This window comes from Heteronotia binoei, chromosome 1 (genome assembly GCF_032191835.1).
Source record: "Heteronotia binoei isolate CCM8104 ecotype False Entrance Well chromosome 1, APGP_CSIRO_Hbin_v1, whole genome shotgun sequence".
In the NCBI taxonomy this organism is placed as follows: domain Eukaryota; kingdom Metazoa; phylum Chordata; class Lepidosauria; order Squamata; family Gekkonidae; genus Heteronotia; species Heteronotia binoei.
In genome coordinates, this window is record NC_083223.1 from 76938899 (window position 1) to 76951048 (window position 12150).

The 12150-nt window shown below is 45.2% G+C and overlaps 1 protein-coding gene across 2 annotated transcripts in view; it reads right to left on the reverse strand.

Annotated features, from left to right (window-relative positions):
* The window catches only part of PHIP (pleckstrin homology domain interacting protein), a 109971-nt gene that overhangs the window by 77394 nt on the left and 20427 nt on the right, over positions 1 to 12150 (reverse strand). For both annotated transcript variants that reach the window (XM_060236313.1, XM_060236306.1), the window contains exons 5-6: positions 2122 to 2272; positions 1942 to 2040 (exon numbers count right to left, since the gene is read on the reverse strand). In XM_060236313.1, the coding sequence (XP_060092296.1) occupies positions 1942 to 2040; positions 2122 to 2272 (250 nt within the window). The remainder of the gene's footprint in view (positions 1 to 1941; positions 2041 to 2121; positions 2273 to 12150) is intronic.

Genomic DNA, 12150 nt, shown 5'->3' on the forward strand with positions numbered 1-12150 from the left:
TGTTAGCCGCCCTGAGCCTGCCTTTGACGGGGGAGGGCGGGATATAAAAATAAATTTATTATTATTATTATTATTAACAAAAAAATTTCACCAGTTTAGGTGAAGTGCTGCAAGAGGAAAGAATCCCCACAGAGGGATTTCCATAATGCTGGTGCCATGACTGAGAATGCAACAACTCTATCATTCACTGGAGCAGAAGACATAGTGCTCCAATGCTAAACTACTACCACTGGTTACTGGAAATTCAGTATTTCAAATTCAGTTTAAGGAGATCTAAATAGATTGATTTCAAGGTACAGCATAAAGAACAGGCTGCCTTGTATGAACCCACTTGCTTTAATTATCAAGCGTAATTCCTCTTTCTGCACCTAAACCATCAGAAGCCAGGCTGGATTATCAGGTATCCACAAATTGTGGTTGGTCTTAGCAGTCAGCTACAGTATTCTATTACCCAGCTGTAAAATCCGATCCCACTACAATACTACCTGTAACAGTAATTTAATTCCTAGACTGATCAGACCTTATGTGACTGTATTAATAGAAGGAAAACAATTCTTTAAGCTTAAAGAATTAAACACATCACCTTCAGTGCTCACTATCTTCACTTACCAAAATTAAAAACATGACATGCTTTTTAAATTTTTAAAATAATTTTGGTCTGTTTCCCCTTTCAAAAGTTTATTTTTGACAGCAAATACACATTTTACAATAACCATAAAAACTGCACAGCATGTGAAGGAAGGAAATTTCTTTTCAAAATATGAAGAAAGCAATGCTACTCAAATTTTTTATGTTAGGACTTGCCAAAATGAAAAAACATGCTCACCATTAGCAACTACTTTGTGGAAAACTGTATGTCTGGTTGCTACCATGATGTACCCTTTAACTTTTCTTGCTTTAAATGTTAATGATCAAACTATTTTATAATTTAGGGAAATGGGAAATACTGCCATCTTATAAAAGGTGATGTATTGATTTATTTAGTACATTATATGTTCTTCCTCAAAGGTGCTCAAGGCATTGAACATATGTACATATATATATTTCATCTTCACAACAATCCTTTAAGGTAGTTTAGGCTGAGAGATTGTCTGGCCTCAGGTCACCCAGTAAATGTCATAAAAAGTAAAGATTTTGGTCTCCTCAGTCCTAATCTATAATGCGGACCAGTAGGGATGGGCCCGAAATGGACCACATATCTCATTTTTCGATGGACCAGAGCCCAGTTCATGGTCTATGAGCCCAGTCCGTGACATCCTGCAAACATGGACCCCCCCGCAAACAGCCTTCATGGAGGTACCTAAGGTCCATGTTAGCAAGGCCTGCAAAAACAATTTAAGTAGAATGCATTCCCATTAAATGGCTTTTGCAAAGCTGCACACCACACAAAGTGAAGGCAAAGCGGCAACTTTACCCACCCACATTCCCTTTAAGTGGCTTCATAAGACATGTGGCATCACAGTCCAGTCCATTATATGTGGAGGTTCATGGTCTGGGGATCCAAAAACCCTACAGACTTCAGATGTCCAGGGATCACCATTTTTCTGGACCATGCCCATCCCTACTAACCACTCCACTCCACCAGCTTTCCAAATTTATAACAAAATGAAGTTTTGCCACCAATATTCACAGGGACTGAGTACACCACTATTTCTCCCAAAAACGTATAGCCCAAGTTGTTTGCAGTATCAGATTCTGGCATCTTCCTCCATACCACCAAAATATTATGTGCCTACCAAGCATGTTTACTGTCAGGTCCTGGAGACTGTGGTGGGAGCAGAAACGCTAGGCAGTCAAACCTAATTTTACTCAAAGAAACGAAGGCATTTATAACATTTAAATTCCATAAATATGTCAAATATTACAACTGGATATGATAAATGATAAAAGTAAATGATAAAAGCTGAATTTTATGTTGTTAAAGCAATAAAACTCTCTTACCTATACTAGGTGGGCTGCCATAGTTTACTGGAGACTCTGGAGGTCTTCCACAGTGCAATGCCGCAAGAGCGGAACCCTTCCAGACAACATGCTTGCAGCCTGTTGTGGTATAAAATAAGCATAAGTATAAAATATAACACAACAAAATAAGTGCATAGTTTTAATGAAAATGACTCATACTTTTATTTGTGCGAAGCAAAGACTGTCTTCCAGCTCCCAATAACGTTTGCACTCCTGGAACACTCTGAGGAATTTCCTGCTCTAGAAGTGGTCCTAGTCGATGGCATATTTGGAGTAAGTGATCAGGTGCCAAATGTCTATAGTATTTTACCTATTATAAAGAAACCAAAAGTTAATCTTCAGCATTTTCCTATTAATTGGTTGATAATGGAGGAAAAACTATGGGCTGGATCGAAGGCTTCCACAAATAGCGCATATTTGAAGAAGTGATAGTCCTTTCCACAGTAAATCTGAATCTTGCAATGGCTGCTGTGAAGTTATACTATGCACTGCATAGGCTGCAGCAAGGGTGAAATCATACCTTTTACCTTTGCACTTCTGCAGCAAGCTCAAGGAGCAGACAAATGTTTGCGTGAAAGTGAAGGGCAATTAAATCTGGTACAGCACCACCATCCCAGACTATATTGCTTTGAAGGGTTCCCTTGAGCCTTACTTGCAAGGCACAGAAGGACTCTAAGGAAAGGCCCCAAATAAACTGCTACTGTAAACTCTCCCCATTTGTGGAAGCCTCCAATTCAATTCTGCATTTTGAAGCAACAGTAGACTAACATGTGACCATAAAACTTTTTCTACAGTTTCAGTTGTTGTGGATGGGGGACATATCTTTGGGGGCTGGGTTACAGTTATAACCAACACATTCGAAGTTCATGATTTTAATACTATCACTAAACTTAAAGTTATCATTTCACATATACTACCACATTAATCCTTGCAACTAATTGTAAGGTAGGTCGAGTACTGCAAATGAGGCTGACCTGAGAGAAAACTACTTTTTTTTTTTTTTTAAATAACTACTTCCCCAAAACCATCTGATGAGTTTATGACGAAGGCAAGTTTTGAGCTAGAAATTTCCTAATCTACAGTTCTGGCTCTTACAAAGTACAGACACTTTATGTATCATTAGAGACACCCTGCCACCATGTTTAACAGTCCAGGAATCAGTTTCCTAGAATTCAGCAAACAACTTAATTCCTTTGAGCAGTATGTATAAAAAATATGTGGGTTGTTTAAATACATATGAAAATTGTTTACATTTCTACAGTCATAAGATAAATCTATGATTAAAACTATTGTTTGATACATATCTGTCTCTAAACTAACAGATTATTAGTCCCTTCAAAAGCACAATAAATTAATAATTAATGTATTCTGGGTTTTTTATTTGAATGATAAATATAATAATTTTGAACCTTTTTTAAATTGGAATAACAACTGTTAACATTCTCTGTTTACAGAAGAAACTGTTTTGTTTGGTTGGTTTTGTACCCATATGCTTGATGTATTAACACAGATTTTGGAAACTGGACAAGAGATAATGAACTCCCTAACAATTTAAGAGGTAGATATGGCAGTGGCACCCCAGGGTTTTTTTGGGGGGTGTCAAGTCTGGCTTTAACTCTGGCTCATTCAAAGAGCATGCGGGGTAGAACCAAAGTGGAACTAGATGCTGCTAGCTAACTCTCTCCTGTTCCCCCCTCCCTCTCGTAGAGAATGTCCCTGCTTTGAAATGGTGATGTGTGAAAAGTCTTCTCTGAACCTTCTCAGCTCAGGCTCGGGGGAGACAGGAAGCCTGAGAGTACCAAGCCCGCGGGCCTCTAATCAACATGAGAATGTATTGGTAACATCTATGTGTGAATGTTCCCCTTGCAAGATTCCCCGGCCCGTAGGAATCCCTTTGAAGTGCTCCTTACATGCAATGTATCTAATATATGGTCTCCAGTCTTTTCAAGCTCTGGCCAAGGCCGCAAGTAACCAGTATCAATAAACTAGTTTCTTTGTATCTACATCGACTCGTTATTGAATCTGCCGACTTGACATTTTGAAAAGACTCCCTTTGGAACTCATCCGTCCTGGCAACTTTGTAACCTGATGGCTGAAGAGATTCCAGGAGACGGAGAACTTTCCTACTTGGAGAAAGAGCCGGCGGCACCTTGGCACGTAACAAACGCCAGGCGAGCCGCGGTTTCCCCTCCCACCTTTCAGCTCGTGATCACCCCCCAGCAGTATCGGCCGTGGACCTCAACCACCATCATGGACGAGGCGCCTGCTCGGAGGGATGCGATCCTGACCCACCACATGAGAAGGGTGCGGTTGGCTGAGGCGGAACCCGCCAACCTGGGTTACCTGGAGTCGGCCGAAGCAGAGGCTGCCCTCAATACCCAAGGGCAGGGAGAAAATCCCGAGAGTGAAGAAAAAGAGGGAGAGGAGCCGCTGCCAAAAGACATGCCTGAGGAAGACGCCCGCATGTTCCGGGCCATGATCCGAAAGGAGGTGGATGGAGAGATCAAGGGCCTGAAAGACGAGATGCAGGCTATGACCGCCCAAATCTCCCGCGCCATGGGCCTAACCGGGCCACGGAGGCCCTCCCAACCTCCACAGGCACGGCCACCGGCGGCTCTGCCGCGAGCCCCGGCGGCGGGGCAAGCACCACGGCCAGGTGCGCCAGCGGCTCCTGCCCCAAGGGATGGGGGTCGGGGCAGGGAGTTGGATGCCACCTTCGACAGGGACCCGGAGCTACATGTACTACTGGGGGAACACCTTCCCGGCGAGTTCAGCAGAGTCGACTACCTGGGGTCGAAATTGAAAGGAGCCGCGAAGAGGTGGTATGTAAGCCTGTACGAGGCCATGAGCCCGGAGCTGGACTATGTGCAAACTTTTCTCCAGGCTCTACTGGCCCAGTACAAGGACCCCCCTCCAGGAGACGCAGGCCCTGGCCGCCCTAAGGGACATGCAACAGGGCTCCAGATCCATTCGGGAGTATGCGGCGGAGTTCCGGACCAATGCGGCCAAGGTACGGGGATGGAGTGAGCTGATGAAGATCGAGCACTTCACCCGAGGGCTGAACGCCGGCATCCTGGATCGGGCCCTTACCCAGGCCAGACCCACCACCCTGGTGGGGTGGATACAACTGGCGGGGGAGGTCGAAACCAACATGAAGCGGGTGGCGATGCAACGTCAGCACCAGTCCGGGAAGGGGCGGAAAATCCCGCCCGCCACCAAGGCTAAGCCCAAGAAGATCATGGGACGGGGAGCGCCGGCGGGGCCCCGCAAGTGTTTCCGATGCAGGGACCCGAGCCACTTCGCTTCCCACTGCCCAGCCCCCACCACCAAAACCCTCACCAGGGAACCAAAGGTGAGCACCCCGAAAGAAGACGCCCGGCTGCCCTAAGGAAGTGATGAAGAGCAGCCTCGCCATGCTGGAGGAACCGGAGGAAGACGTGCTGTTGTCAGCAGAGCTGAGCGACCTGGCTTGTGCGTCCGAGCCGGCGGGAAACGAGAACGACCTGCTCTGAAGGGTGCCAACCAGCAGGTCGAGGAGGAGCCGGCACCGCTGAGGGTGAGCTTTACGGGACGGTTGTACTTTGTAGTGGTGAAACTACCAAACACCAAATTAAAAAGGTTCATGCAAGTTCAGGCCCTAATAGACTCAGGGTGCAACCAGGAGCTGATCACCCCCAACTTAGTAGAAGCTTTGAGACTTGAAAGCTCTCCGCTGCCCTGCCCGATGCAGTTCGAGCAGATGGATGGGTCAGTGATGCGGGGGGAGCCGTGCAAATTAGAAACTCAGGTCCTGCCCATGGGGATTGAGGAGCACTGGGACTTGGAGTCCTTCGTCATCACCCCCTTTTGCTCCAACCCTGTAGTGCTCGGGGTGGGTTGGCTAGAAAAGCATTAACCCCGAATAAGGTGGGGAGCGCAGACAATCCGGTTCATAGACCCCCTATGCAAGACGCACCTTTGGGACCCGGCTTGGGGGCCGAAGGCTCCCGTGGCCAAAGATAGGGCCTGCATGTCGGTGGAGGAGACCCACACAGTCCCGAGAGCATATCAGGATCTGATGGGGGTGTTTAGCGAACAGGGGGTGAACCAGCTACCCCCCCACCGGAACACCGACTGTGCCATAGAGCTAATCCCAGGGGAAACTCTACCCAGAGCCAAATTATACCCCATGGGCTGGGCGGAGAAGGAGCTCCGCAAGTTCCTAGACCTGAATTTGGAGAGAGGCTTTATCCAACCGGCGACTGCCCCCCACGCGGCCCTGGTATTGTTTAGGAAGAAGGATGGCTCGCTTAGGCTTTGCACCGACTTTCGCGGGATTAATGCGATTTCAACAAGCAACGCCTACCCCATTCCCCTAATCCGGGATTTGTTGAGCACAGTGACTGAGGGCAAGATTTTTACCAAACTGGACTTGAGAGACGCATACTTCCGAGTCCGCATCAAGGAGGGGGACGAGTGGAAGACCACGTTTAACACGCCTATGGGACAATTTGAATACATGGTCATGCCCTTCGGACTACAGGGGGCCCCGGAGGGGTTCATGAACTTTATAAACGATGTACTCAGAAAATTCTTGTTTAAGGGGGTGGTGGTGTACCTGGATGACATCATTCTTTATTCGCAGGATGAGCAATCTCACATGAAATTAGTGAGAGAGGTGCTAAGCACACTGATGAGCCACCAACTGTATGCCAAATTGTCTAAATGTGAATTCCATACGACAGAACTGGATTACTTGGGGTTCAGGGTGTCGGCGGAGGGGCTGGCGATGGACCCGGCCAAAGGGCAGGCGGTGCTAGATTGGGCTCCCCCGAGGACACATAGACAGCTCCAATCCTTCCTCAGGTTCACAAATTTCTATAGGACCTTCATAGAGGGCTTCGCCCAGATCGCCCTCCCCCTAACCGAGCTGCTAAAAACCAAGGGGAAAGGGCCAGAGGTGAAGCTCCCGGGAGCCCGCCTGAATTGGAGCCCAAAGTGCCAAGCAGCCTTTGACCAACTAAAACACCTGTTCACAAGTGAGCCGGTCCTGAGCCACCCCGATAAACAGCGCCCCTTCATTGTGCAATGTGACGCTTCCGATGTGGCCGTCGGAGCCATACTCATGCAAAGCGACGGGGAAGGGCGGCTAAAACCTTGCGCCTATATCTCCAGAAAGTTCTCAGGCGAGCAAAGGAACTGGTCAGTGCGGGACAAGGAAGCTTTTGCTATAACTTTCGCTTTGAAAACATGGTGGTCCTGGCTGGAGGGAGCAAAGGTGCCGTTTGAGATCTGGACCGACCACAAAAACCTCGAAGCCCTTACGGACAAGAGGAAGCTGAGTGAAAAGCAAATCAGGTGGGCAGGATTTTTCTCCAAATTCGACTTTACTTTGAGGCACATTCCGGGGGCGAAAAACTTCTTAGCGGACGCTCTGTCCCGCCTCCCGCAACACGAGAGCCAGCGGAAGGAAGTGGTAGACTCCTTGGACCCACCCTCACAGGTAGCGGCTGTAGTAACTACACGGTCGCAGAAAAAGAGGTGCTTGGGTGAATTAGGTAAGGGGAAACTGGCCATGGAAACTGAGGAGGGGGATGACCGCCCCGGAGACATTCAGAAAAGGGAGGACAGGCTGTGGTATAAAGGGAAAAAACTCTACGTCCCAAGGAGTTTGAAAGCGGAAGTGCTACAGTTTTGCCACTCTAACAAACTGGCGGGGCACTTCGGCTACGTTAAGACGCTCCACTTAATTAACAGACAATTTTGGTGGCCATCCCTCAAAAAGGACGTATCAGAATTTGTAGTCTCCTGCCCCATCTGTATCATGGCCAAAAGAAGGGGTGGTAAAGCTCCGGGACTATTGAAACCCCTGGAGACGGCCAAGCGCCCCTGGTCAGTAATGTCAATGGATTTTATTGTGGAGCTACCACCCTCTCATGGGAAAACGGTGATATTAGTAGTAGTGGACACGTTTTCCAAACAAGCCCACTTCATCCCCCTTGCCCAATTGCCCACTGCAAAGAAATTGGCCCTACTTTTTTTCAATCACGTAGTCCGACTTCACTCGTTTCCCGACAAGGTCATTAGCGACCGCGGCCCACAGTTCGTTGCCAACTTCTGGCAGGAGTTTTGTAAACTAGCCGTGATGGAGCAAGGGTTGAGTTCCACCTACCACCCCTAGACGGACGGACGGAATGCGTAAACGGGCTTCTGGAACAATACTTGAACATATATGAACATATGAAGCGGCCTTATACTGAATCAGACCCTTGGTCCATCAAAGTCAGTATTGTCTTTTCAGACTGGCAGCGGCTCTCCAGGGTGTCAAGCTGAGGTTTTTCATACCTATTTGCCTGGACCCTTTTTGGAGATGTCGGGGATTGAACCTGGGACCTTCTGCTTACCAGGCAGATGCTCTACCACTGAGCCACCGTCCCTATGCTGTTTCATTAACCACAGGCAGTCTGACTGGGTGGATCTACTCCCCTTTGCTGAATATGGGTACAATAATAGCCTGCATAATTCCACCAAGGCTTCCCCTTTCGCCACCATCCACGGATACGAGGGAAAACCCATGCCACTTTTGCCCGGGGGGGATCCCTCCCCGGAATTGACACCATTTGAACAATGGTGGCGAGGGCTGAGCGAGAGATAGAAAGCAATCCAAGAGAACTTAGAAGCGGCTAAAGAAACCTACAAAAAACAATATGACAAGTCACATGTCCCAGCCTGGGACTTCGAAGTGGGGGACTCGGTATTTGTATCTACTAAGAACCTGCCACTTAGCCAACCCTCTAAGAAACTAGCATACAAGTTCCTGGGGCCGTTCAGAATCTCAAGGGTGATAAATCAAGTAACGGTGGAGCTAAAGCTGCCAAAAATGTTTAGTAAAGTGCATCCTGTATTTCATTGCAGCTTACTCCATCGAGACCCCGGGGCTTCGGTCTGGCACCCTCGAGCACCCGCCCCACAGCCTGTCTTGATTACGAACCAGAACCACCACGAAGTCCAAGAAATCCTGGACTCTAGTGTCAAAAGGGGGGTCTTGTATTATTTGATAAAGTGGAAACACTTCCCCTCCAGCGAAAATGAATGGGTGGCAGAAAAGGATATATTGGCCCCCGATCTGATCAAGAAGTTCCATCAAAAATGTTCCAACAGGGCGGTAGAAGCGGCTTAGAGGGGGCAGTATGTCAAGTCTGGCTTTAACTCTGGCTCATTCAAAGAGCATGCTGGGTAGAACCAAAGTGGAACTAGATGCTGCTAGCTAACTCTCTCCTGTTCCCCCCTCCTTCTCGTAGAGAATGTCCCTGCTTTGAAATGGTGATGTGTGAAAAGTCTTCTCTGAACCTTCTCAGCTCAGGCTCGGGGGAGACAGGAAGCCTGAGAGTACCAAGGCCGCGGGCCTCTAATCAACATGAGAATGTATTGGTAACATCTATGTGTGAATATTCCCCTTGCAAGATTCCCCGGCCTGCAGGAATCCCTTTGAAGTGCTCTTTATATGCAATGTATCTAATATATGGTCTCCAGTCTTCTCAAGCTCTGGCCAAGGCCGCAAGTAACCAGTATCAATAAACTAGTTTCTTTGTATCTACATCGACTCGTTATTGAATCTGCCGACTTGACAGGGGGGAGGGGAAGGGGGGAGACTGCTGATAAAAACAGCTCTAAAGCCTTTTTTCCCTATAGTAGTGTGTCTTGAGAGTAGCACAAAGTGTCTGTTATCACTTACTACTTAGCTTTATGTGTGTAAATGAAATAGCACCTCTGGTAGGAAAAGAAAACCAGAAATCGAATAATTTACTAGGTTGAAAAAGAAATACACCATAACATGTTTGTAGCGTAGTGAAGTACTATGGCTGTCAGTACGCTGGCACAATCAAAGCGCTTGTATTTCTTTCACCACAGGTGGATACGGCTATGTTCTTAGGGTAGAAAAATAACCCCATAAGCAAATTTCAGGAGTCACTAGGATTACATGGTTTTGTTTAAAATTTAGGACAGTTTCTGTTAGTTTGTTTTTTTTAACATCCTAAGTTCAAAACATGTTTTATTTTTTTCAAAATGAAAATAAAATACATAGCTTTATAAGGAATTAGTGCAATACTTAATAAGCAAAAGGGAAAAGACATACACATGCAAATTAAAAATTCTTCCGCATGTGAAATTGTGTTTTCAGACTCAGGATGTTCAAACAAACAATCGTAAATACTTATGTTTCTTTGGGACTTTTTCTACCATGGAATTGCATAACTCCAATGGCAATATGCATAAGATTATTTGAGGGTTAAGTCGCAACTTAAGAAAATAACCTCTAGGCTTCCATGTGCAATTCTCTACAGAAAGCATTTTCTGTATTATTACGTCTTAACCTATCCCACCAGAAGCACACTGTATTGGAAAAATCTGGGGTCTTGGCAACATAATTCCATTAATTCTATTAATGTACTATTGCTGAAATTCATGACACATCTCTTGTGACCAGTGTTCCCTCCAAGTTGAGTTAGTGTGAGCTAGCTCACAGATTTTTAGCCTCCAGCTCACACATTTTTGTCTTAGCTCAGAAAAGATGACCCCATAGCACACTATGCAGTAGCTCACAATTTAAATGCCAGTAGCTCACAAAGTAGAATTTTTGCTCACAAGACTCTGCAGCTTAGAGGAAACATTGCTTGTGACTATAATTTTATGAGTAATTCCGAGGTAATTAATTTGTTAAACATCAAAATCATTTCTAATGTTTATGTGTATCTCCATTGTTCTTCCAGATTGCACTTCCACTGTGGGAAAGTTGTCATTTTCTGTGCATCAACCCACAATACATTGTGCAGGAAAACACTGTATTCTTCAAGTAAAGTTGATTACTATTCTATATGTCACATAAAATGTTATTATGGAAGTACATTGGCATCTAACAGCAACAATTTGTTATGTAATCGGTAATAGTCTTCCTTCCTCACAACTTAACAGTTGCCCAAAATATTTCCATGTCTCTTTAAGTTTCTAGAGTGTTCTTCCCCCTTAGTAGTTTTGGACATTGTTGCTGTCCATTGCCCAAGTACATATAGCAATTTTTTTTTTTAAAGTGAAACGGCATGGTTGCATCTATGGCTGCATTTACCCCATAATGTCAAGCATTGTGTTGGATCACAGGAACTTTCTACATGGAAAGAGGAACCACTTTGGACTCCAGAAAATCCAAAATCCAAAACCAGATGGGATGGGATTATAATAAGCAGGGGAATCATGTGAGATTGTCTCCTCCTCCCACTGCTGTTGAAAAGCCAACAGGACCCAACCTGTTATTTGAATGAACATGAAGCAATGCCTTTAAATACAGAAGGTGACAACTAATATTAAAATGATTCTTCATGTTTTTTACTCTGAATAATCAAAATAAATGCTGAAATACACTTGTATCTTGGTAACATTCTGCATAAAATATGGAGTGTGTTATTAATGTAGCTGAAGCAATTTAAGATCCATCAGTTTATTCACACTACATTTTATCCTCAACATTTTAGGCTTCTAAAAAAATTAAAACAGGTTTTAATTTTCTTCTCATTCAGTTTTTCTGTTATGATTCCGCCTACCTTTGAGGCAAAAGTTTTTAAAACCACAGAAATACCTAAATTCTAAATAAGGCAAACAAATGTATCTGCCCAAAATATATCTCTCAATATATCTCATAAACCATGGTTTGTTTAAATTCTGGTTAGTTTATTACTAGACATGCTACATAGCTCATTTCTTGCCTGCAAGCATAATCCCAAAGTACTACTTTAAACTCCCTTGCCCAATTTAACTCCCTTGAATTGCCAGGCTGCTGGAAAAGCTTAATTACATACCCAGACCATTTGCTTTTGGTTGGCTGAAATTAATAATGTAGCCTAGATCTCCATATTCTTGGCCCAATCTACCTGCTTCAATGAAATCTTAAAACTTTTCAATTGTTTCTTTGTGTGTGTGTGTGGGGGGGGAGAACAGATCTTTTACATTACCTCTCCTCTAGCCATGTTTCTGGTGGGAGTACATAAAATACACTCCTGCTTGATAAGTCATCACTAACAGGGGTCGTGGAGAAAAGTCAGAAGAAAGGAGAAAGTATCTTGAGAAAACACCATACTTTGCTGAATGCAGAAGAATAAGCAAGGATTCTGTGCTTCCTCTATATGCAGCAGGCTAACAGGTGGGGATCCTTGACCT